This window comes from Rattus norvegicus, chromosome 6 (genome assembly GCF_021556685.1).
Source record: "Rattus norvegicus strain SHRSP/BbbUtx chromosome 6, alternate assembly SHRSP_T2T, whole genome shotgun sequence".
In the NCBI taxonomy this organism is placed as follows: domain Eukaryota; kingdom Metazoa; phylum Chordata; class Mammalia; order Rodentia; family Muridae; genus Rattus; species Rattus norvegicus.
The window spans coordinates 108,096,884-108,124,630 of record NC_141539.1 but is presented as its reverse complement, the minus strand read 5'-3'; the positions used below and the strand labels follow the sequence as shown (position 1 = coordinate 108,124,630).

The window sequence follows — 27,747 nt, the reverse complement described above, 5'->3', positions numbered from 1 at the left end:
CCTTTAGTTCCTTCTAACACTCAGCGTGTGTGGAATCTCAGCAGTTCCACCTGCTGCACTGAGCACCTTTGCGTTGGAGCCCTGACCCACCCAAGGTCTGATGGCAGTGACGCCATTTGGGCTGTGGTCTTTGATGGTGCCAGGGCTACGTCCTCCCAGCCTGGTCTTCTGCAGCAAGGGGCAGTCTGTGTGTGGATAAAAAGCAAATGCACATCAGCATGCAGGGAGTCAAGCACTGCAGGAAGGTATAAGTATTTCTTACTTTTGGTGTCGAGCTGCGCACGATACTTTTCAAATCCTTTTAGGCGAACTCGCTCTCCCAGTAGCTGAAGAAATTCCTCAAAGGCCGGGCCAGCGGACTCATTATTGTACATCTCCTCCTCGGTGCTCTGGCCTGCTTTGCAGTACATGATGCCTACTTTCTGCTGATAGTTCAGCTGTGGAGAGAGGAGATACAGTGAGGTAAATAGTGGTGGGTATGCTCTGCCTTCCAGTGCTAACAAGTCCTGTAGGACACACATCCAGCCTAGCTTCCTTCTCAGAGAATCTTTGTAATTCTTCTGCCTCAGATCCAAAAACTACAACAGAACAACCACCTCTAATCCACTTAACTAAAAGAAAGGACAGAAGAGTAAATTGGAATTGCTGCATTGAGATCATACAGCATGAGAACAGATGGGGTTTCAGGCTATTTCTTTTCATGATTTACAAAGTATGAGACCTGTGCAACAACCTGAACAAAACTGCCAACCAAGCCTCAGAGAGCTCCCCTTTACAGATCTAAGGCCTTTAAATAAAAGCAGATATCTATTTATCAAAATGTACTTTAAAATGAATTGTTTTGAATTAAGAAACCCATTAATGACCCTGGTATTAAAGAATTTGAGCAGATATACACCACCACCATTTGAACAATGTGCTAAACTGTGACTCTAGCATAGAGGTTGGGTAGAGACCAGTGTCACCAGCACACAGCTAGAGAATCTTCTCTTCTAAACTGTCCTCAAAGGCAAATGCCTTGAGAGGGATTCTGGAGGTGTTTTGGTTTGTATATGCTTGGCCCAAGGAGTGGAACTATTAGAAGGTGTGGCCTTGTTGGAGTAGGTATGTCACTGTAGGTGCGGGTTTAAGACCCTCACCAGAGATGCCTAGAGGTCAGTCTTCGACTAGCAGCTCCTCCTCCCGCACCATGCCTGCCTGGATGCTGCCATGCTTCCTGCCTTGATGATAAACCTCTGAACCTGTAAGGCACCCCCAATTAAATGTTGTCCTTTTAAGAACTGCCTTGGTTGTGGTATCTGTTCACAGCAGTAAAATCCTAACTAAGACAGAAGTTGGTACCAGGAGTGGGGTATTGCTGTGATAGGCCTGACCATGCTTTTGTTTGGAAGAAAGTGGATTTTGGGACTTCGGATCTGGAAAGCCATGGAATGCTGTAAGTGGGGCTTAATGGGCCAACCTACTAGGAATATGGAAGACAGTGGTGCTGAGGGTCATTTGAACTGTGTAGGCCTGCTGGCCCAAGAGACTTTGATATGTGGCCAAGAGACTGTTTTTGTGATGTTTTGATGAAGAATGTGGCTGCTTTTTGCCATTGTCTAAAGAGACTGTCTGAGGCTAAGATAAACAGATTTATGTTAATTGCATTGACAAAGGAAGTCTCAAAAAAAAGCCCAATAGAGACTTTGTTCTTTGGTTAAGTCTGATGAAGAGCATTTTGAACAAACATAGCAAGTTGAGAAAGGAAAAATACAAAATATCTATTCTGAGTATTAAAGGGACATCAGGAAGTAAAATAGAGCTGAATCCCGCTTTCAAGGATCTTAATTTGAATTAAGGGAGTAGTGACCTTGGGGCAAGATCCCACCCAGATAAGTTTGGGTCTAGGCATGGGAGTGCAAATCTTTTTTTTTTTTTTTCTTCTTTTTTTTCGGAGCTGGGGACCGAACCCAGGGCCTTGTGCTTGCTAGGCAAGTGCTCTACCGCTGAGCTAAATCCCCAACCCCTGCAAATCTTTAATACCAGGACATAAAGTCAGACAAATCTCAAGGGTTCAAGGCCAGTGTGGGTAAAGAAAAACTTAATTCTAGGCTTGGTGGACCACACCTTTAATCCCAGTGTTTAGGAGACAGGCATGCAGATCTTTGAGTACAAAGTCAGTCTACAGAACAAGTTCCAGGACAGCCAAGCTTAAGCAGTGAAGGAGAAAGAAAACAATAGAGGTAATAGAATAAGGGAGCAGTCCATGTTACAGCCTCAGCAAGCAGCAGAACACAGCAGTTTTGGCCATGTGGCTCTGGCTTTAGAATGAAAAATAGAAGGAACAATTGGTGCTGGTCAGCTGGAGTTAAGAAATTAGCTGTGATTAAAAAGAGACCAGCATCACTGAGTTGAAATCTTCTGGGAAGTGTTTTCCGAGAGCACAAAGAAGCTGTGTTCCAGAGATAGCTAAGGTTGTACCTTGTGCTGCAGCTGGACTTAGTAATGTTGTAAGAGTCACCCAAGTGGTACTGGATTTGAAGGCATGAAGGGGTCATGAAGAGCAGCGGAGGCTTGGCTCTGTGAGAGGCCATGGAAGGCTATTGGTGACGTAAGTGAGATACAACAGTGATCAAGACACTCACTCATCACTGAAAAGCCTGTCGTCTGATAAACTTTCAAAAGGATACTAAACTCCCAATAAGGAGAAACTGAGAACTAGTATGGAACTAGTATGGACAATGTTAGCTCTTTAACCTTCTCCCACAATGGTTCAGCAGTCATTGAGCTGACATTTCATCTAAGAAAAAACTGGGGCTGAAGGTTGGGGGCTGAGGCCGTCATTTGGTGCTCTGTTTGCTCAGACTTCACTGGAACCCAACCTTGCATGGCATAGAAGACAGTCCCACATTCAGAGCTCACACAGCCCTCTACTCTGCCCCTGGAGCAGCTGTGACTGCAGGCAGCCGCTGTGCCTGGTGAGGTGAAGGTTTAGTAAGCAGTGTCTACTGAATACCTGCTACCTGACAAATATCACATAATATCACCCACACTTAGTGCTTGATCCTCAGAACAGCCAGCCGGCTTGACCTTATTATCTGACAGACAAGGGAATGGCAAAAAAGTAGGAAGTCCTGTCTTAAGTTTTTGTTTTTTAAGACGGAGTCTCTTTGTAGCCCCTACTGGCCCAGACCATACTATACAGACAAGGTGGTCTTAATCTGTCAAGAGATCAGCCTTCTACCTACCAAGTGCTGGGTTAAAGGGGTGCACCAGTAAGCCTGACAATCTTGCTTTATTCTGTGTCTGTCACTTAACACATAGGTCGAAAGCCATTTATTTGTAACTCTCAAGTTGAAAATAAATCAATTTAAGCAAACACCCTTGGCAGCAAAAACTGATACAGCAATGACACCTTAACTTTTAATTTATTCTTCTTAGTTTGAATATTCCTATTTCCCCACATGAATATTCATGCTTGACTGTGGGGTGCTATCCCATATCACACTGGGAATATTAACATGTTGTACATGTATTTTATTATCCTTCTACAATTTGAAAAATTCTGACTTCTGAAAACACATTCAGGCCCCTGCCATTTGAGGCCTATGAGCCTTTATGTATGCTCTGCCTTTATCAACATTCTAAATCACATGGTTCAGAACGGTGCTCACACAGAAAAGCATCTTAGGAAAGAAATCCTTTGCTTGCTTGCTTTTCATCCTTTTACCCTGACAAGAGAGCTCAACATGCCCAGACATGGGCTCAACTGCACAGGACCCACTCTGCTTACCTGTCTCTACACACATGGGGACAAAGTAAAGCCCAAGTCTCAACCTTGCAAATAGCTAAACAAACTAGTATTGGACTGGGTGAAAAGCATCATGGAAGATGGCAGTGTCCTTGCTTCACTTTAACGGTAACAAGCATACATGTGGTTTGCTTAGTTTTATTTTGTATATCAATCACACTTGGGAGGGGAAAAAAGCAAGCAAAATACCAAAGTATAGTCACTGACATTTCAGCCCTGGCTCAGCTGGCCGCTACTGCTAGCAGGAGAAGCCCACAAGAAGAAGTGTCATCTCAGCTTTAGAACTGAGCTCAAAGTCATGCCCTCTGCCCATCACAAAGGCACTCCTGAACACAGCAGGCTCCCAGAACCTGCTTTGAGTGGCAGCACCTCCTCACCCCACAGGGAGAACCATCAAAGAGATAATGATCTGCAGACAGGGGGGAGCTTTGAGTTCTGTGCTGTCTGGCTGCACCTCCCAGATCAGCCTGCACAGGCCACAAATGCAAGTCGCCCCGCTTGGTGGGAAGCATTTTATCCCTCTCGGTTTGTAGGTTATTTTAAAGAACCTCTTACAGGCCTAAGGTTTCATTGCAAAATTCAACAGGATTCATTTATCATGTTAAAGAGTCTACTGTAGAATAAGATAAGTAAGGAAACCTGAAAGCACCAGACAGGCAGGCTCCAGGAGAGGACACAAAGTGCCCTTCTCCTCACTGATAGCACACCATGGTCACTTCCGAAGACAACCAGCTGGTTTCTAGTTTCGCTGGTTTGAAAGGAACAGTGTTTTATAAGAGGATTAGGAAATCTGCTAGATTGTCACATTTTCTTCAGTTTAAAACTGCCAGATGCCACCTGCTCTAGTCTCTGAAACTGACAAAATGACTATAAACTTGATTTCTGCTCCAATAAAACTAAGCGTAGGCGGCATTCTCTGAACTCAAGACTCCTCAAATCCTTTGCTAGCGACCATGTTTCCTGCTAGTATCTGTAACAAATGTGCCAGAGAAGGGTCACCAGTGTCAATGGCATGCGGCACCATGGGATTGCAGGCATGTTCTGTGAAATGGATCTGTTTGCTTCGAGAGGCACACGTATCTGTGTAGTCTTTGAATATGAATATATAGTATTTAAATATAAGTGTAAAACAGTAACAATCAACTCAGAACCACCGTAGAAACAGGCGGGGTCTATGCAGTGCAAATTTTAATAAGTCTGTCTGTCTTTTTAGTAATGGAATACAGTTCTACTCCTATTGGGCCTGATCCTAGTGTCTGATCACTCAGCAAATGTTTATTTTCTGGTTTATTTGTATTTTTATGCAGGGCTAGTATGTAGTACTGACCTGGAACTCACTCTATAGATGAGACTGGCCTCAAACTCACAGAAATTAACCTACCTCTGCCTTCTGAGTGCTGTGATTAAAAGGCATGCCCTACCAGGCCTTACACATAGGCACTTCTATCTATAAAACTGACCAGTCAGTTCAACAGGACAAAAGCTGTACATCAGCAAAGTGAAGCAATTTCAACTGCCATCAGAAGCACTGGTACGCCCAGCAGTAACAAACTCCCTCCTTTCACAAAGCAGGCACTTCCACACAGCAAGAAACAGATATAACCTGAACATTCTTAAATTTCCAAGTATGGATGCTCAATCAGTAGTCTACCGAAATATTCTAAAATCTAGGAATGCCTCTATGATCTGGAAGGGCTTTGTTTCTGAGCACTTGTGGAAGCAGTCCAACCAGACTCAGGAGTTCCTGCATTCCTGGGAAGAGGGAGGACCCAGGCAGAGCTCAGGGCCAGCTCCTTACCTCTCAGTAATATGGCTCTCAGGCACATCTGAGCAAGTCTTGCATTTTACCCATCTTCCCAGAAAAGGCCACAAGAACACTGGGGTGATCAGCCCCACAAGGACAACCCAGTTTTTATAAACCTTTAGAATTAAATGTGTAATGTAGACATCTATGTGGTGTAACATGCTAAGCGTTCTTTCACTGTGCCATAGTTCTCAAAGCATGGGACATACACTCTCCAGAGTCCCAGATTCTCTGCTTTCCTGTCACCTTGCTGAGGTGGGCAGGAGGACCACTGTCCACGTCACCTCAGTGGCACCAGATTGCCATGGCTCAGGGCATGCAGTGTTTGCTGGGAGAACAGGGTGAGCCAGTTGCTTCACACACAGAAGACTGAGGACTGCTCCTCTCCTGGTCTCTCCTGCCATCGGAGGAGAAGGCTAACCGCTGTCGGACAGGGAAGTCCTAGCAGCCTACAAGGCCCTGCAAAAATGCTGCTGTGGCTTGTGGGGAGGGGGGAGGGGCAGGAGACCATCATTCTTATCCTCCATGTGACTTCACAGCAGTGCAGGTGAGCCTTACAGAAACCTCCTAAATACCTGGTATCTGATGCCACCACGTGGGGACCAGGATCCAGAGATGCAAGTTCAGTTCAACTCCAGCAGAGCCTCCCCAGTGCGGGGAAGTTCCACTGTTTATTTATAAAATATTTTAAAAGTTTTGTCCATGCTTATCAGAACTCAACTGTGTTTGGCCTCTTCCAAAACCAACTGGGAGCCAAAAAGAAAAGCCAGAACCTCATCTACAGCCAAGTCTGCCTCCTGCCTACCTCCTGTTCACCTCCCTCCCTCATATATCTTGCCGTCTCCTGCCTACCTCCTGGCTAGATTCCACCTCCTGCCCACCTCCCACCCTCCTGCCCATCTCCTGACTACCTCTTACCTCCTGCCCACCTGCTGCCCACCTCCCACCCTCCTGCCCACCTCCCACCCTCCTGGCCACCTCCCACCCTCCTGACCACCTCCCACCCTCCTGACTACCCTGCCGCCTACCTCCCACCTCCAGCCACCTTCCAACCTTTTCTGTCTTCATTTTATATATAAGTCCAAGATCTTGGCTGCTGTGAACAGAAAGAGTGGGAGGCCTTCTTCTACCTTTTCAGAAGCAGGACTCTCAACCTGTTTTCTAAAAATGCTCTCCTGCTGGGCTCCCTGGCTATTCTTGGGGGCGAAGAGGAGGCAGCTAGTCTACAAGGAGCAGTTTGCCTGCTGGGAATGGGGACTCCTGGACTGTGTTCACTTTGGTTTGGTCTTCATAAACAGAACTCTCCGACTTCCTCCTAAAGATGAAAATCTTTATTGTCTTCCTGGCATAGACTGGGAAAACATCAGTGCTGTAATTTTTAAAAATGTAGCACTTAAATTTTATCCTCATTGGGAATTACAAATACAAACTGACTGCAAAAGAAGGAAGGGAAGGAGAGAAAAACATGGTTATTGGGCTGGGTAGGAAAGTTAAGGGGTTTTTTTGTAACAAATTTCAAAATTATGTATGCTTGCACAGATTCTATGCTAATATATTCTTATATTTGCCATAATGTAAATAAAATATTCTAAACACATAATTTAATATTATTTTAAAATATTATTTGTATTGTGAAAAAAAAAACTCCAAAAATGAAAAGATTCATCTGAAAGTATTGAGCTAATAATAAATACATCTAAGCTGACATTGAGATGATTTTCAGTTACATAGGAAAAAGTCTTCCTTAAGGCTTAATGTGTAAAAGACTGAAATCAACTCCACTGCTCGTCAAAGACAAAGCTGAAGGCATTACCTCGGTGGTAGAGCCATAGAACAGGGTCACATGACTAGGCCTCTGCACACAGCATGGGAAGGCAGGCCTATAAAACACACCCAGTAAACAGGAAGGCTCTGAGAAAACGTGATGTAAACCAGTAATGCTGTGCTTCAGGCATCCCTGGCGAGCTTCCGGGATGGGTAGAACAAAGGGTGGGAGAAAGTGGAAGAACGGAGATCCTCAAGCCAACATGGCCACATTACCTAGGTTTCAGGCTCTCTGAAGACATCATACCAATTACATGGGGGAAAAGGCCTAAATTTTTACTTTAAGGCTGGATTTCAAAGATAAGCCATAATTTAAAATGGTCTGTGTGCCAGCCACTCTTCAGATGATGAAGGAGCCTTACTGTCTGTGGCTCAGTTTTTCTGTGCTTCATCAGTGCAAACTGCTTTCCTACCACAGCCTCTGTTCCCTGACACTAATGCCATCAGTGATATCCTGTCATTGCCTCAGTCAGGCAAGCATGGACAGCACAGTCCTGATGACTGATGGGTGCAATTCTGAGAATGCTCGCCCAGGTCCAGGAGTTACCTGGTACCATCTGGATGTCAAACATGCACTGGTTACTCACATAATCTATGAGATTTAAATTCTAGGAGTGTTACTGTTCTGCCAAAGTGTCATTCACAGAAAATTGGTTTTAGAAACAATGTTTCCCCTATGGGTCATTTTTTCAAAATAAGCTACCTGCATAAAGATGACAGTGGCCCGTCAAATTCATTTAGCCTCACAATAAAATAACGCACCGTGGCAGTGAACAGAAGTCAGCAGCGCTCCGTGCATGCCCGATCACAGGGTCAGTGCTATTCTATTATTATAGAGCAGGCACTGCCTTTGCCTGACAGCCACCCTTACCAGGTGCTACAGCTGTACAACACGGTGGTCACTCGTCCTCTTTAACATCAACCTGAACAGTAACTGCTTTAAAAACAACATGTCCTCATTTTCAGATTCTTAAATGAACACCTTTTAAAATGGATATTCATTTAGTCAAATCACTACCAGCCATATGAGACTTGACATTTCCTAATGAAGCAGAACTATTGATTCTCTCTACTACAAACTAGCAAGTGAGCCTCCGACATGCACAAGCCAGCCCTACTCTGATTTATTCGGGTTTAACACATTACTTCATACTGGGTGCCTCTAAGATTTGGAGCCATCATTCTAGGAGTAGAATGGGGCATACAGCACAGGGTTTGGCATGTGGGCTGTGAAGTCTGTGTACCTGGATAATTCATGTAAATTATTCACACAGTACCTGGCTTAGTCCAAGTTTCCAATTTGCTCAATGAGCCTGCTTGTTGCTCCATGAACACATGGAGCCTTTCGCTAGGCTTTGTTCCTACTGATTGGTCTGGAACCTGTGACCGTGTTCTTGGGCCTGAAGCAAGCCTCCTCCCCTTCAAGGGGCACCTCATTCTGATCTTGTCAGCCAATCCTAACTCATGCCCCTTGGTCTCTCTGTTTGCAGGTATCTTCAGTTCCTTGTTAAGCCTGACATCTGTTACTGTATTCTGTATGGCTTTGTCTCTTTCATGACTATGGGCTGGGTTTTACTAGCCTACTGATTTTCCAGTCTTTATCAGTCTGTGAGGAGTATGTGTGGAGTTACAGCACTTGTGTTTGCATGCAGAGCACAATACTTTATTTTTAATAGGAGTGCTCCCACAGGACCTTGGAAGGATGAAATAAGACAGTGCATTTAAGTGACTAACAAGTGATCGTTTTATTACCATCAATAGCAGCTAAGATTCCTTGACTTTTTTTTAAGTGCCCAGTGTTGTACTGAGTATTACACAGTTGTCAGCTCCTGAAAACAGGGCATGCCACAATTTGCCATTACCAATGCAAAAGGTAGGTGGCTTGGAATGACCGCTGAGGACAAGACTGACATAATTGAAAAGAGCCTGACTTGGCCACACAATGTCAACACTCACAGAATAAATAGTCAAAGTCCTAGCACTTCACAATTTCCTTTAGGGAAAAAAGTATTTGAGACAAGAAAAAGCAAAGGATACATTGCAATTCTTTAAAAGGTAGTATTTATACACATTTGTAGCCAGTGTTCAGTCCTAGCAAGAGGTGAGAGGGCAGAAAATGCTGGAAATGTCTGGGATCTCAGCTGCTGAACAGAAAACTGGCTAATTCTTAGAGTGAACTGCTCAGGGACACTGAGAGGATTAACTCAGATAATGTCAGGTGAGATAGGAATGCAGTAAAAGTACAATGCATGCTGTCTAGTCAGCCTCTATCCTACAGATGCCCTGGACAGGGGCAGCAGAGACCTGACAAAGAAGGCAGGTAAACTCCTAGTAAACTACAGCCAGTATGGAAACTCCGGTCAACGGCCAATGTAACAATAGGACTAAAATAGCCAAGGGAAAAAGAGCTAAGGAAACAAAAGAGTAGGAGAATGGGCAAGCCTGGACAAGCCACAGAGTGTTCACTCATGTCTCAAAATGAGTTTCCTCAAGAGTCTTTCAACTCCGGCATGCATGCCCCAACTCTCTGTCAAATGACCGGCAAGTGACTGGAGGTGTGGGCGGCATGTTGTTGTATAACGTTACAAAAAACTCTGCTTACTTCATTTGTGCTTTCTATACTCATGACAGAATCAAGCACAAAAGGCAAAAAAGCCACAATATAGTAAACTTTTTTTGTGTGTGTGTTTTCTCTTTCTAGGAGTTTAATAAGGGTAGAAAAGATAATACAGTAAGACTGAAAAGTTTCTTTAGTAAGTCCAGTTTCCTAGTATCACATTGAGAATCTAATGCAAGTATACACAGAAAGCTTGAATTGAGAGAGAGAGAGAGAGAGAGAGAGAGAGAGAGAGAGAGAGAGAGAGAGAATGAATGATGGAAACTAGAAATGTTGCAATAATTTATGTGCTGTGCACTTCACTTGCTTACATTTCCTTTTCTTTTCTTTTATTGGTGGTGTGTGGGGTGGGGTGGAGGGACGTCCAAGACAAGGCTTCTCTGTGTAGCCCTGACTGTCCTGGAACTCTCTTCTATAGATCATGCTGGCTTCCAACTCCAGAGATCCATCTGCCTCTGCCTCCAGCGTGATGGAATTAATTATGTGTGCTACCACGGCCCAGTGACTTTCTTTTTAAAGTGCCTATTTCCAAAAGAATCTATTTCTCAAAGTGGCCCCAAGGCATCCCCGCCTTGCCTGTGAAGCTCTGCAGCACCATGGCTCCAGCTGAAGGCTGTGTGCAGACAGACAAGGCAAAGCAAAGGCAGAGCAGTCAAGCAGGTATGGGGCAGCTCACACAGAATGCCATGCTTTAACTGCTAGATCCACTGCCTAACAGTGAAAGTCTATTTAATGAGATAATGTATTTAAGACATGTTTTTCAAAATAAAACCACAGTTGGACCTACTGACGGCCATATTGTAATATTTAGCCAAATAAAACAATTATCATATATTATAATTAATAATTTATAAAGGAAAAATATTTTAGTAACCAAAAATAAGGAAGTGATAATTAGAGAATAATGGCCAATTCTGTGAATTAAACAAATGTAACTGAGTTAAACTCGTCATGGTGTTCCTGTTATGCTCCTGTGCTGGAGGGACCATGAAATGCTCATCACAAATCACAACCATCTGCGGCCTGCACACTGCAATCACTAAGAGGACACAAAATGTGCCAGACGTCCCATAAAAACACACAACTGGAGCATGAATTTTTAAATTTAATATGTTTAAAACAAGGGAAATGGCAATAAGACACCTCCTTTATATGAAGTAATCTGTTCTGTAGAGACTGCGAATGTTAAGTATAAGACTGTTCTGTCAATGCCTGAGTAAGCACAGTAATTGAAATGACTGAACTAATAAAGCTGGAACGGCCACTCTACTTCTTCCTCCTTTATTAGTGTTCAGAGTGCGTGCTGGAAGACAGTCCTCAGAGCACTGCGGCTCAGGAAGCAGCCACCTTCTAAAGCATTCAGTGTATGTCAAAGCTACACATGATAAAGACAAACGGACACTCCCAAGATTCTTTGTGTATTTACACTGAAGGGACATTAGCTATGATGTGTACACAGTTGTAAGCGTGATAGAAGGAGGAGGATTTAGGAAACCCCACCAACTTCTAGTTCATCTTATATGTTCAGTGAATGGAAGGAAAGACTTATGGTATTATGAAATTTATTTTTTGGAGGAGGTGTTCATTTTAATTTAATAAAATCAGATTTTTTAATTAATGCAATATAGAAAAAAATGACATCATACCTGGTCAAATTTGACATGCACCATTCAACCTACTTTTCCCCACTGCTAGAGGGCAAATGGCTGAAACACTAAAAGAAGTTATAGGTAAGGTTACATAGACGGAATGTCTGTAAGCCGTGTGTTCAATTACCCCATGCAGGATGCTGCTTGTGCTACTGGGATGACGGTGGTCTCCAGTCCCAGCAGCCCTGTCCTTTCTGGGGCATCTGCAGAAGTTATCTACTCAAGCACCTTGATCAAAGGACAATGTGTTTGGGAACAGAAATGGAGGCAGCAACCTTGAGAATTTTGACAAAGCTACTGACTCACACCCTAGTTTTAATTTTTCATACTTAAAGTCCTAGGCAAAAATGCATCTTTAGCAGTATTAAAAAGTAGGTTTTCTTAAATCTAAGCTTTTAGGAATGGTAACAGCTAACAGCACATGCTTAGAGTCAGATGACTATGTTCAAATCCTGGTTCTCTAACTTATAAGGTGAGAAACTGAATGTATTATATAATTTCTCTATGCCTCAGATTCTTTATCTCTAAATGGAGACAATAACAGCACCATTCTCTTAAGGTTGGAAGGTAAAATAGGATAACTATGTTAAACTCCTTGGATAGCATCTGGTGGACAATTCAGCAGTGCCTGCCATTCTCATTCTAATTATTAGTAATGTAATTCCATCGTTTTACTTACTATTACTGTTAATACTGCCATGTCTTTCCCCTACATACTCAGAAATCCATTGTGTGGGCCAGTGGCCACAGAAAGAGCAGAGCACGGCTCAAGCCCTCTATCAGCACTGTCACAGAGAAGTCGACTCAGAAAGGTCAGATGAACAATCACAGACGGGCCTTACAATAACGGCAGTCCTCCCACTAAGAAGAAACACCATCGTCTGTTCCGGACGTCAGAAGGAAACCCAGGCAGCAAGGACTGCACACCTACCCCTTGCTCGTCCAGTTTCATAAGCTGCTCGGTGACTTTGGGCGTGTTGAAGGCCAAACGCAGGCACTGCACGTTGAGCTCTGGGATCACATGTTCCAGCACCTCTTTCAGCGGCAATCCTCTGGCTGTCGAGTGCTTGGCTGTGGAGGGAATGGCATCCTCCAGGACAGACCCTCTCAGTGTCATGAGCTACAAGAGAGAGAAGGGCTATAGTGAGGCCTCTCGACAGACAGCATTAGATATTGAGTATGCATTATGCTCTGGAGCCTAGACAGTAGCTCTGTCCAAAGCTAAACAATGGCTAGTGGTTGGTCAAATCAGTGAGGTGGTACGTGAGGGAGAAGTAATGTAGGATGTTCCATACATGAAAAATGAGGCCAACGCATGTCCAAGAACTCCTACGAAGTTCAAAAGAACTCACGACCTATTTGTTACAGTACTGAGCTAGATACTTAAGTGACGAAGACAGCCTGCCTTCAGTGATCCGTGAGCTCAAGGTCTCTGTTTCACTATACAGCACCAGGAAGCACACTGAGGACTAGAGAGGCATCCCAGGGAGACAGTGAACACTGAGCATGAGGCTGGATACTCTTTATAGTGATGAAGGTAGCACGAGGAGGATGCTGTTTCCTAACGTGGCTGAAGAACATAAGCCGCTGAGATATTCTACGAGCAATGACTGCAGTCAACAGCTGGCAATGACTTCTCCTTTCTTAAAACACTCTGGCTACTGTCAAATATTAACTCAAGCAATGGCGCTCTCTAGTAATAGTGATGATCTGCTAGAGAAACATAAAGCCAGGCATGAAGCTAAAGGGGTCTTGATTTTCGAAAGGTCCATGTGGCAAAACTGTTCATGAATTTAACTACTATTTGATGATCTAAGAAATGAAACACAGGGGACATTCCATTAAACATGGAAACTGTAAGGTGACAGTCACATACATGTCTGGGAATGTGTGTGGCATTATCAGGGAGAGATGAGAAACACAGACATGAATCTAGGGAAGACTGTTCATTAAAGAAAGCAACGGGGTTGGGGATTTAGCTCAGTGGTAGAGCACTTGCCTAGCAAGCGCAAGGCCCTGGGTTCAGTCCCCAGCTCCGAAAAAAAAGAAAAAGGGAAAAAAAAAAGAAAAGAAAAGAAAGCAACAAGACAATCCAAAGGCAGAAACAGAATGACAGTGGCCCAGGCCACTAGGAAAAAACCCTAACAGAAGAGGTGACCTCAGAAATTTATAATAGGGAAAAAAGAAAAAAATGTGTTAAAGAATAAAAGAACATTTCTACAAAAAAGAAACCAGCAGAGGAAATATGAACAAAGCTACAGATAAAGGAAATTAGGGCCTGAGTGGGAATGCAGATCTGTGGCAGCTGACCCAGAGACAGGACAGACACCGTGGGGTGGTGGGGCTGAGAACACAAAAGATGCCAGACCGTGTAGCTGGGGGAGCACTCTGTGCCCCTGACTCCACTGTGCAGTGTCACCAGATTTCCAGAAGAAATTACAGGCACACTTGGAGAAATAAAGTCAAGAATAAGATGAAAGTCAAGAATCAGAAGCCCCACTCCATTGCTCACCCAGCCAAGAGGCTACTCCACATTGCAGCAATGAACACATTAAAGCGCCCTTCTCATGAGGCTCCCATTCCTACGGGGGAGATAGAAAAGCAACAAAAGAGTGAGTGCAGTATTACAGCTGTGTTAGGTCTTATTGAAAAGGCATGGAGTCAGAGATTAGACTTCAATGGCAGAGAGCAGAAAATTCAGATCTGTGACAGCAAAGGGTCCTGTGGCTTACATGAGCGTGAGTCAGAGAATTCTGGAAGCCTAGGACCTGATGAGGAGGCTGATGCCACAGGAGGAGCAGAGCACCAAAGTCCTTTGGCAGTCAGAGGATGGAGCTAGGGCAGTTGCAGGCCAGGGTAGGGCACCTCAGCAGGTACACTGACCCCTAGGCTGGCTCTATTCAGAAGGATGGAGAAGGCTAAAGGATTCTCAAAGAAGAATGTGGAGATCTGGCTTGTATTTAGAGATTCTAGGCTAGGTGAAAGGATGTAGGACCAGGCCTCAGCCTTGGGGATAGAAGTGCTTGGACTCCAGACACACAGTATTTGAAGACAAGCTTGCAACAGTTTCTGGCAGACTAAATTTGGGGCAGTAATGAGAAGAGAAGAGTCAAGTATGATGTCAAGATTTCTGGCCCAAACAGAATTACAGATATAGCCAGGGACGGAAGGTTATTAATTTGACCCTAAATAGCAAGTGGAATGGTTCTCCATGGCTTATACGACACTCAGGCTTTTCAGCTAAAGGTTAAGGGGAAGGCTTGACTTGATGAGGCCCAGAAGGCGGCCAGGACTGTGACTGAAGACCAGAGAGAGGAGAGCAGAGTAGGCAGAGACAGTGAAGGGACAAAGAGCAGAAGGAAAAACCAGAGCCACTTTGGCCCAGAGACCACTGTCCTGTGCAGCGTAGAAGTTAGCTCTGGACAGGGAGGAGGCCTGCCAGGCAAGATGAGGGGCATCACTGCAGGGCCTGAGGACAAGGAGGACTACAGAGAAGATCTCACCTCTGCTCGGCACAGAGGGGCAAGATCATGGCAAAGGCCAAACAACTCATAAAAAAGCAAAGGTAAGATGGAGCATCAACTGGAAGAGGTGTGTGTGTGTGTGTGTGTGTGTGTGTGTGTGTGTGTGTGTGTGTGTGCGTGCGTGTGTGTGTGTGTGTGTGTGAGAGAGAGATATGGGGGTGTCACACACAGGGATAGGGGAGTTGCTAGAGTGAATAAAGACAGCAACAGAAAACCACTTGGAAATTAGACAAGGGTGGTTTAAGAAGTCTGGTAGACCTGGGAAGAGGGAAAGGTTGCTGCCTCAGAGCCGATCAGCTGACAGGAGAATAGACCGTGAACACAGGCAGGCTGGCCATTCCTCCCTGGCCACTATAAATAGTGCAATAGATATAAAACTGTTGCCTTCAAACCCATACTTTTAATTTCCTGAGAGTTCATGCTCAGAAACAATTAGAAGTGAAGCCAACCCCTGAAACTTGCCCTGTACTCAATGAGGGAAATACAGCTAAATGCTCTATTTAAACTAATTCCAAAACCATCCTTTTCTTGACCTCAGGTGTATTAGGTATTGCTCTATAAAAACAACCCTAAAATGAATTAGGAGCTGAGTCAATACATTGATAACTGAAATAATTAAATATATGCTTAGAAAGAAAAGGCAAAGAAGACCGCATAGCTTCCAAACTATCCTCATGGATTTCTGGTTTAAATGTTTTATAAGCTATTTTTATTTTACCTTTCCTAAAAACTTAAACTTTATCTTAAAATAAAAGTCCACATATTTAATCCCTAAAGAGTTCTGACAGGTCAGGGGCTGGCTCCCTAGTGAGGCACTTGCTGCCAAGACTTACGATCTAGAGCGCTTGGTCTCCAGAACACACATGGCGACAGAGCGGAACCAATGCCTGCAAGCTCTCCTCTGAAGCCCGCCTGCGCACACAAGCACACAGTATGTAAATAAAGTAATCACAGTATCTAAAGACCTCAGAGAGCCTGTCACTCATAAGCAGATCATGTTCTGGCTCTAATAGTCTGTTCTAGGCTTGGAGTGAAGGGGAAGACACTTCCCGGGTCAGTCTACACGGTAGCAGGAAGAATGAATGAAGAAGCCTGAGGTGATTCTGTCTCACCTGTGAGATCTCTGGTTCCTTGAGGTGCTGAGTGCTTTCTAGATGCCTCTAATCTGTGACTCTTAAGGGTTCCAGTTTCCTTTGGACCTGCCTTTCTGTGCAGAAATTCTCATTCCTTCACCATTCTTAACCGCAAGCAAAACCAAAAAGCCAGACAAGAGGCAACACCTTTCCCAGGCATCACCACCAAAAGAACCGATCTGTCTTTTGCAAGTATCACCATGCACATATGTGTAGAAGTCAAAGGCCATCTCAAGTGTCTGTCCCCAGTCATCCACTCTTTTTAATGACAGGGTTACTCTGGAACTTGCCCAGTAGGCTAAGCTGTCGAGTTAGAAGGCTCCAGGCTCTGCCTCATCGCAAGCACAGGCCACCACGACAGTATGTGGGTGCTGGGAACTGAACTCAGGTCTTAGCAAGCACTTTATCAACTAGCTCCCCAGCCTTGGTCCTTCTTTGTTCCAAGGACATTCTAACCTTATCTTAGTGACTTTAATCCCTAGCTCCTCTCCTCTCCTGCTCCATTTCCCTCCTGGATTAAGTCTCACATCCTGCTCACTTACCTCACTAGTTCTAAAAATTATTCGGTAGTTGTAGGGAGATCCATTTTCCTTCATGTCTTCTGGTTTTTCCCTTCGAATGCTCACAGCCACTGGACCGAGGTTTTCATCAGCCCCAAAATAGTTCCAGTGTTCTTAGGTAAAATAAGATAAAACCAAGTTAGACAATTTATCTAACAGTGCGAAACATCATATTCTATTTGGGTTCAAGGTCACTTCCCAGAAATCACTGGTAAGATACATGTATGTTTAACAAATGCTAGCATCCTTCACTGAGCTGTAAACACTGAGGGTACACAGGCTTGCTGGAGGGCAGCACGGAGAGGCCTGCTGAGTTCTGACTACTCTACAGCTCACTACTCTAGGTGTTTAATGTGCTTTCCTAGGATGCAGTTTATAAGTACCTCGTGCTAGGCCTTTCTAGGTTTTACTCAGACATACAAGAGAGTTTGGAGAGATGTCCCTGCCCTGGGAAGAAGACCCACTGAGCAGTCCTATGCACCTAGGAAGCCTATGGCAGGGAGAAGAGCCTCGAGAAACAAGCTTCACTGTGGCCTGGGTGGTAGGAGGCTGGCCAGGGGGTTCTTGGCCTTATCAACAATTCCCATGGAATGAGACAAACTGTGGTCACATACCCCAGTGGGTACAGTGGACCCTCTCAACTGTTCAAGGCTCCAAGCCTTAGCATGGCATTGGTGGGAGTTGAGTGGGGTGGGTAGGGTTGGGTATAGGGAAAGTTTCCATCTGACGAGAGGGTGGAAGGCAAAGTTAACTGTTCGTGGAGGGTGCAGACCAGGGCAGGGTGACTGCCTAGGGTACATGAAGTTCGAGTCAATCCTTAGCACTGATAAGAGTTACTTATAGAAAATAACAAAACTGATACTCACTGGCACTTGGATATTTACCTCTAAGGCTCAAAACTGTTGATATGTACATGAAATGGTCACAGATGAGAAAATCCATACAACACCAAATAAATGACAAGCAGATAACTTACTTTTCAAACTCCCAAAGCATTTGCTTTACCTTGTTCTATGTCGGCTACACGTGACGTGACTAAGTCATGACATGGTACATTATTGGCATATAAAACGCATATTTGAAAACATGTTACTTCCATATAAAATATGTAGGTATTTGAAAATCCATGAGAATAATAAGTAATTTAGCATATCTAGTCATATGGCTTTAAAATTTAGGAAATGCTTTACAAATAAATACTTATATACAATTATAAAAGATAGACTCAAACATTGCAGGTTCTAAGAATATTATAATCCATGGAAATTCAAAATAAGACAACACAATGGGAATACAGGCAGCAAGCATTTCATACATGGACAACTGAGAAACAAGCCAATAAACACCACAGGATCCAAACACTCACGTACACCCTCAAAGCACAGCACATGAGAATCACACTCACGGGATATTTACTCTTACTTTGCACACAATTCTAACAAGCTTGGTTGTCTGGTCTTCCAGCCCACAGCTTTATTTCAGAGAGGTGACAGATAAATCCCGGTGTTGACAAAGTCCAGGGTGTAGGGCTGATACAGACTTGCATGCAGACAGCAATGTGAGAGAACAACTGACAACAAGGAAAAAAACAGAAGTGGGGAGACAGAAATAGTATAAAAGAGCTGACAAGAACTTAAAGGAAAACAAGACAGCATGGGGACCACCTACTCAAGCAACTCAGAAACCAACCCTCAGAGAGTTCAGTTCCCAGTGCAGAATGGTTGTGGGCCCGGGGGACGAGTGTGTGGGCCACACTCTGCCCTCCTTGCTGCATCCAGACACTCTAGTTCACACACGCTGTGGGGCTGCTGCTGCTGCTTCAGCTCCAGGAGACATTCATGGAGACACACCACTCCAGATTTGTCAGCAGTAACCTTGCCTGATGCTCCCCCCCACCCCCTTAGCCCTGCCTCCCTGGTCAGCTTCCTGTGTCTGCAGGGCTAACTTTTCAAACAATCTTCCCTCACCCTTTCAACTTCAGCAAGCACTAGAGCTGTCAAATGAAAACAGGACAGCAAAGTAGCATTTTAGCGGCACACTCAGCAGCCACCACCTTAATGCGCATAGATTTGCCTGCCTTCAGTAGCCTCTGTCTTCCCTTTCCCTGTAAGACAGCAAGCCTCGCCTCCCTCCATCCTGGCCTGGGCTCACTCTGCACCCCTAGGAACACATACAGATGCCTCTACCACTTCTTCAACGCTTCCTCTGCTCATTCTCCTACGCCCTCTCTGTCCTCTTCTTCCACTGACAACTTCTGTTTAGTGTCTGTAACTCTTGCCACTATTCAGCTGCCTCAGAGTGAGAACAACCAGTGCTTTTCTTTTGTATTTTGTTCAAACTCAGGAACATCTACTTCAGATGGTCTTTTTAAAAAAAAAAACAAAACAAAAATTGTACTTCCCGAATAATATGAAGTCACCTTTTCTGATCATCCTTTGACTTAGTCGGTTTTACTTCTTATTCTTAGGTAATTCACCCATTCTGACTTCTCAGCTCTACATGAACCTTCCCCAGGAACTGCACAGTTTCCACACTCACCCACTGTCAGGTGAGAGCAGGCTTGCCCTTGTGTTCAAGCCTCACAACTCTCAACTGTCTGCCGAGCTCCCCCATGCTCATTCCACTTTCATCTACCTTATTTGCTGTCCCCCAAGTTCCCAGGACAGTGAGATACACCTCCTAAAATGTCAACCTAACCCATCACCACAAAGCTTAAAATGTACTCATGAGTTCTGAGGCCTTGGATACTGTCCATGGCTTCCTGACAGGTCTTTATGACCCGTCACTAGTTGGAGTCATTCTTCAACCTAGACTTCTCACATGTAAGGGTCAATTAAATTTCTTCAGTTGTCCAAACTCCCACAAGCATACTTTATTTGACTATATCATCTTATGTGGTCTCACTTGGAGTGCCCCTGAGGTGTCTTCTAAAAGAGCAGCTGAAAACTGGAGTGTACTGGAGCAGTTTACACAGTAAAAGTACAACTTATAAAGTATTAAGAATTCCCAACACATCAGTGAAAACAAGTATTTCATATATCTCAAATACAAAGGTATAGGAACATTAAAAAAAGTATAAATTTAAAGTCATTTTAGTGCTAATTGGGAGATAAAAGTATTATTTTATTTATTTTTTTCTTTTTTTTTCTTTTTTCTTTTTTTTCCCGGAGCTGGGGACCGAACCCAGGCAAGCGCTCTACCACTGAGCTAAATCCCCAACCCCAAGAGTATTATTTTAAAAACAATCTAAACCCTATATAAAGTAAGCCATAATAAAACTAAAAAGTAAAAATGAAAACATATTTTTTATACTATTAGAACCTGACATATATTTGTACATCCCCCACTCTCCAGTTACTTCAGAGTTGAGCCTGAGGTAATAGGATAACTGTCAACTAACTTCACACATTTTCCTCAGACTCTATCTTCAAAGACACCCCTCTCTGGTCTGATAAGGCTGGAGAGATCTCTTTGTACAGACATAATTTTACAAAATGAAGGAAGGGCTCTAGCTGTGACCCCACAGCAGCATGTCAGTGAGTCCGTCTGTGCCAGCCCCACTGGTACACACAGGGCCTCTGTCTGGCTCCCACGTTACAGTCACTCTATCAGCATCAGACTGCAAGTTCACGTTCTCACCTCATTTTACTATAAAGCCCGAGTCTGCACGGTCCCTCTTTCTGCTTTCAGAATCATGGGAACAGAAGTAAACCTTCCTGCACATGACACATATCCACTCAATATAGAATCCTAACGTGATGTACTGTCCCCGGGACAGAAGAGAGCTGTCCTCCTCTTCTAAGCTGGAGTTTAGTTTTTAGATTTTGATCTCAAGACAAATGTGTCAGATTCTACATGGTCAGTCTAGTCATCTGGCCACGCCTGCCTCTGTCCATCCATCTCAGCATCTTTCTCTCAGCATCCGGCAGGGAGTTCAGGGTAAAGAACATGGTAGGATGATGACTGGAAATGCTGTGGGAGATGACTCCATAGGGCCCAACGTCAGCAGACTGTAACAGTGTAAAGGCAGCACCGAGCAGTGCAGACACCAAGGCTGCAACTACCAAAGGGAAGCACTCAGCCAAGGACTCATGTCACCCTGAGATTAAGGCAATCTCAGAGGTACAGCATTCAGGACAGTCATGGCACCACACTATAGCATCAAATAAAGCGTACCCACTCATGATATCAAAGCTCATTTTCTCAGTTACTATAACTGCATTGTATTCCCAGAAGTCTTTTAAACTTATAAACAACAAAGAGTTAAACACAATTTGGTGGCCAGAGAGATGTTATTTACTTAGATCAAATGTTCAGACTTACTCGCTAACAGGCCAGTGTTTTCTGTGTCGACAGGAAACATAGTGCCATCCCATAATGTTGACTCCTCCCAATCTTCACAGTGAACATTCTAACAGATGTTTATCTGTTTGTGTATACATGTGGTATATGTACATTTGTGGAGGTATGCTCACATGTATGTGGGCATATATGCTCATGTATATGTATGCACGTGGAGGCCCAAGGTCAATTCTGTATCTTCCAAGACGGCTCAACATCTTACATATTGAGGCAGGCAGGGTTTTGTGTTGTTCCAGGAGCTGGCTGTGTGGCTTGTAAGCTACCAGCCTGTTCTGCAGATCTGCCGGCTCCGCTCCTCTCTGGACTGGGATCACAGGTGCCTACCATGCCTTGCATGGTTCTTGGGGAACCAAGCTCAACAACAGACACATCCGTTACAGAGCCATTCCTAGAGTTTTCTTATGGATTATGAAGGCTGACAAAATGATACACAGAATGCTCAGGAATTCAACTGTTTCTGGGACATTCTACACTGAGGATTTATTTCTGGTCAATACATTCACAATTATATTGAGTATTTAAGTAAAGAGAAGAAAAGGGAATGGTTGAGAGTTCCAGGAACTGTGACAAATACAGTCACTTCACCTTTTATAAGCTACTGCATACACACATTCACACATTCCATTAAAAACAAACAAACAAACAAACAAACAAACAAACAAACAAACAAAAAACCCAAGCCACACCTGGACCTTAACTGTAAAGGAGAAAGGGAGGTTGACCCTCAAGAGCCACAGCCTTCAGCCAGCCTCTGGACTGCTCACACTGGCTCCCATATCTGTTGTCTGTGTATTACCAGTTCTTAGGGACACTGTACTTTAGACTGAATACAATTATGAACAGTTAAGAGAAATTTTAATTTTTGCCCAATAACTTAGAAAATTATAATTTGTGGCTTAAATATTTACATACAATCATCAAGTTAAAGTTTTAAATAAACAGTAAAACACAAGACAAACCAAATAAAATAGCTATTTTCTGCCTAACATAATTGGAAACAACTTCTGAGACGGAAAAAAAATTACAAAGAAACCTTTGGTAGAGGGATCACTCATACTGGGGGCAACAGTGCGGATTAACACCAAATACTTCAGGAAACAGCATGGCAACACACATCAAAGCCACAAAAATAATTACTCTAATCTTAGAGTCACCCCCAAACTTACTACGCAGAAAGAGTCAAAACTCCCCATTTTCTTAGAAAAGACGGTAAGTGACGGGGGTGGGGGGGACATGGGGTGCAAACTGCAGCAGTAAGTGGTCTACTAGGAGACGAAGGATCAGAGGCCACTGTTCAAGCCCACACTGCAATCAACTCACCCCCTCCTGTTTCACACTTATTATCTCATTAAACAGAACACTGTGGGTTCCTAGCTATGCCACTCTCAGTACAGGGTACCCCTTCCAACTTTAGCTTTTAATATTTTCAAGTTCACCAGGGAATCTGAATGAAAGTAGGAAGGTGCCTGAGTAGACCGTGGGTTTTTCTGAAGCTGTTCATTTCTCCCTGTTGGGTTCAATCAGTCCGTGTTCTGTTTTCTTGCAATGATATTACTGTTAGAGAAGATAAAGCCAGAAGAACTAAATACCGCGAAAACAGCAACAGAGAGGAAGGTGGGAAACAGTTGCTTTTAAAATGAAAATTAAGTTGGCAGCAGAGGAGGTTAAAAAGAAAGGCAGCTGTTTAAAGAAACTTCAAAAAGCATGCCACCCAGAGTCTCTATTTCATCCCCAAAGGTTATTCTAATAGTATGGGTAGAGCTTCCACAACAAACCAGGGCTGGGCACCACAGGTAAAAGGGAAGGGAGCCAATGGGGCCATGTGTGCGGGGCTGGCCACATGCCAGGATCTGTTCCAAACACTGCACTAAGACTGTGATTCTGCTATGACGAGTGAGAGCCACAGTCATAAAGCACTCAGGACTCCCAGGTTCCAAGTCATCTACAGGCAACTCTTCAGAGTGGGACAGCGGGCATGGTGGTATACACCATAATCCTGGGGACACGGAGCTAGAGAATCACTAGGTGGTGGGATAATAAAACCCTGACTGGAAGGAGAAGAAAAGGAAGGAAGAATGGGAGGAGGGGAGGTAGGTTGGTTGGAGGGATAGAAAAAAAGCTGAATCAAGTTTTGCCGCTTAAAACATTTTCAAGGAACGAAGAAAAATCTTAAAAGATGGAGTGCTTGTCAAGAATCTGAAGTCTTTGGGTTCACTCCCTAGAACTGCAGAAATCTATCCACCCATCAACCAACCAAGCAACCAAGCATGCAACCAAAGGAGAAGAGCATGTGCTAAAGCACACAACAGCCTCCTTGCTTGCCAGCAAAAAGTGAAATTTATTATTAAGCTATGCTGACCTTAATAAACTCCACCAAAATGATAACAGCAAAAACATAAAACTATTTACATAAAGGGGCAATGAGTTAAAGAACTATGAGTGTTTTTATTTCAAATGTCTAATAATTATCTTTCAAAAACTATATTCAAGAACATGTTAAACAAAAGTAAACCAGTTCAAAGTAGCTAAGACAATGCTAGAATGAAGACTTAGCAAAGCCATCTATACACCTGTGTGAATTCACAGTAGTGAAAATCAGATTCAGTGAGAACGCCTATTCATCCAGAGTTCAACTGGTGGCTGGTTCACTCTCACAAAACCACTATAACCACACAGCCACTTGAGGTCTCATTTCCAGAAGAGACGAGAAAAGGAACCTCACTTATTACTGGGTGTCTACTGTGGACTCTCGGCCATCATACCCAAGGCTACACAGGATACCCAAGTCCCTCATCTCAAACTGCACGTTAGCATCAAACGTTCAGTTCTAAGACATTGCCCAAGCAATCTAACGTGTGGTCCTGGTTGCTCTGGTGTGTTTTGATTGCTGTGGCAAAATACAACTCTATACTGCCCCACAGAAACAAGAGCACCATGGTGGCTGGATGACTTCTGAGAACATCTGGGCCTTGGAAGATGGCAAGGATTGGGGGACAGGCAGGGCTCCCTCATGAGAGGAGCACACTTCATGAAAGGACACAAGAAGATGTAAGGCTAACTTAGTGCTCAATGGGACAGGAAGGAAACGCTGCTGTTACAAGTGAGGGCTTCTACTCCCTACTGTGCTCACTGCCCTTTCACCCCACAGTGACACTTGCTGGTGGAGCGGTCACAACTTTTCCAGTACTCGCTGTCTGTGTTGGGGAGCTATGCTGGAGCAAGAGCCCCTCAGAGTTGCAGAGGAGAACTCGGGTCACACTTGCACTTTTGGTCACAAACAGAATCAAGACAACGAGAAAAACCACAAAGAACAAAACATAAGAAAAGCAGAGTACGCAACTTCAGAGACACAGCTAACTCAAGGGAAAAGCTCAGGAAAAAAAGATGCAAAAATAATAGCACTGAACTGGGGGTGACAGTGTGAGCGCACAGTGTTAGGACAACAGAAAAACAAACATACACCACTCCAACGAAAACCCTGTGAAAGGGCTATTTAAGGAGAATTGCCACACAGCCCTTCTAGAGCTGAGTAACAGGGAGCAATTCAAACAGCACCACACAGAAAGGAAGGCATAGTGGTCTGAGTCTGCAACTCCTGCTGTGGTGACCAAGACAGGAGAGTCACTAGGACTTGCTGGCCAGCCACGGGCTGAAGGGTTACTCTACGCGCTCCGCTTCCTCTCCCTCTCCACTCTACAGGTGCCATGGCCTGGCCCACCACTGTCCGTACCTCTTGCATCATCTGCTTCTCAGACAACCTGGCTGGTTAAATGAAAGATGGGCCCTGGCAAAGGCTGGGTTCTGAACAGGGAAGACAGAATATGGCTAAAAAGACTTAAAAAGTCTACTGCTAGAATTCCAGCAAGAGATAAGCAACTATGTATGGATTGGTAATGGGGCATAAAGAACTGTAGCTACAATCTGCTGGCCTTCCAAAATGATTGGAAATTAAGAAGAACGAAGTCAGAGAATCTTGTAACAATGGTGGTATTTGCATAAGGATAACAATACCAAAAACCCCTAAGTCACAACTTCTGCAGAGTTTCAGAGAGGGTGACTCAAAGCTATCCCCTTGTAGGCAGAAAACAGCTGCTGAGACGTGTGGAAAGAACTGAGAAAGCCTGAAAACTGATAAATGATAGGGATAATCAATGCAACTGAATAAAACTTCTTAAAAGACCTTTTTGATACACCCTGATAACTGGGGTATATGAAAAGCCACACTAATAAGGTAGAATAAAAAACAAGTTGAATAAAGAAGCAAATGTATATTATATTTAAGATTGAATATTTGAATATTAAATTAGCTACAGGCCAAGAGATAGGAAGGAAACACTTCAAGAGCCCAAATGCTCTGTGGGCACAAAGGAGGTGATAAGTAACAAGGGGACGAATGTCAAGAGTCTATCTGGGGAATCATAGCCAAGGGAGGAGAGGATACCTGCTTCCAAAGACACAGAGTTAGCACTTTCTTCTGTAGGTGGCTTGCAAACCTTAATCAGATATAAAGACGGTGACAGCAGGGTACAGAGCACCCATCTGTACTGCCAGTGACTTAGAAAGCAGAGGCAGGAGCAGCACTTGGGCCCCAGAGTTCAAGGCCAGCTTGCTAAAATATGTACGAAGTCAACCTCTCAACAAATTCATGCCCCGTATTTCTGTGAAGGAATATACACTCCCACACCTACTTTCAAATGAGCTGGCCAGCTGGCATAATCTTAATAAAATTGACTTCCAGTATATATGGAAGGTGAGTGAAATGTTACGTTTAAGAGCACAGTCCTGCCGACTGTACCTGAAGATGAAACAATGTGCCTCAGAAAATTAAACAGAGTAAGCACCCAGAAAGAACCCTTAACACAGGGCATCCCATAGTGCTTTTCTCTACCACATAAGCAGACTTCGGAATACAGTGGCTATGCTTGGTCCTGGGGCTATCCTTTCTTTCTGATCAAGGCCCAGCCACCTCTGTGAAGTCCAAGCTCTCCAAGCTGCTTGCTCTGCCTAACAGCAGCACGTCTCAGACGTTAGATGCTGAACTAGGGACTAATCCATACCTGGGATTCTCAATCGACTGAAACAGGACACATAGCCCCCTGCCTTCCTTAACTCAGCAGCAGGTCTGCTCCATGTGTGTTGTCGGAAGAGGAAGTAAGAACAGTAAGAACGTGGGCTTAGAGCTAGCGGGCTGTATCAGGTGTCAGTTTCTCATCAGGTGGCTTACAGTGGCAGTTTGTCCTGGATAATGAACAACAGAAACCCATCGTGGGGCCACATAACACAGGGAACAGCTGGAAAGAGCCCTTTCTGGGTCACGCTGGTTACAGGCCACCATAGAGTTAATTTCTCCACCTTAATATCTGCTGTCTAAAAATCTCATTGGCCTTTGATCGTGGTGATCGCAGAAAATTTGAACATAAAACTACAAACGTTTTCAAAGAAAAACAGCAAAGTAAATCAATGCTGCCCTGCTGCCTGGTGTATGGTGCTATCATTTCAACACTGCCCACAGTGACAGGTTCATGCCAGTTTCCTAAAAGAATCAAGTGAGAGACCCCATGAAGCATGAAGTAGAAGCACCATAAATGTCAACTACATCAGTACTGCCACTTCATGCTGGGTTAAAAACCCAACAAAAGCAGACAAGCGTTAGCAGCGGAGGGAAGAGCATGAGTGTTTATCTGAGGTAAAAAGATGGTTCCTGGGGTTGGGGATTTAGCTCAGTGGTAGAGCGCTTGCCTAGGCAAGCGCAAGGCCCTGGGTTCGGTCCTCAGCTCGGGGGGGGGGGGGGGGGTACGGGACAGACAAAATAACAAAAAGATGGTTCCTCTCTTTGTCCAGTGTTTATCCAGAAAAACGCGGCTTTTATGTCAGAGTCAAGTGGCCCCTAAAGTTTTCACCTACAAGATAATAAAGTTCATAAAAAACAATGTAATATATCAAAGTGATTACAACTTAATCAACTGAACATAATTAAATAATATACATAATGCTGATTGAAGGCTGTCCTTCAGTAAAGGAATAATAATAATAAATTATATTTATATAAGATACATAATAACTGTTGTTGTTGTTCTGGAGAAGGCACAATGGAGTAGTCAGAAACACATTAAACAGCTGAGTGGAATGAGAACCCAAAGGGGCTGAGGTGACAGCTACACCAGGGGTGCCACAGTCTTGGTACTAGGAGTAAACTGCTCTTGTCTGCTCTATACTCTTTCCACAAAGAGATTGAGGGGAAAGAGGTAAGGATAGGTACAGATTTCACTGAGCCAAAGCCACATGCAAAAATTACAAAACAGAATTGGTTTTAATTACATCTTATGCTATCGCATTAATTTTACATGTACAGTCATGCTTTGAGGGATTTAATTTCTGCTTCATGTTATTATTCAGTCATCATTTGTAGGACATTATCAATAAATGACAAACAACTAGAACATTCCAAGGTGTGCAGCCCAAATGGTGCTCTAAGAGCAGAACC

General features: G+C 43.9%; 1 protein-coding gene across 5 annotated transcripts in view; it reads right to left on the bottom strand.

Annotated features, from left to right (window-relative positions):
• Positions 1-27,747, bottom strand: part of Sipa1l1 (signal-induced proliferation-associated 1 like 1) — a 279,472-nt gene that overhangs the window by 79,329 nt on the left and 172,396 nt on the right. For all 5 annotated transcript variants that reach the window (NM_001389245.1, NM_139330.2, XM_087552259.1 and 2 more), the window contains 3 exon segments: positions 263-437; positions 12,616-12,804; positions 16,884-17,014. In NM_001389245.1, the coding sequence (NP_001376174.1) occupies positions 263-437; positions 12,616-12,804; positions 16,884-17,014 (495 nt within the window).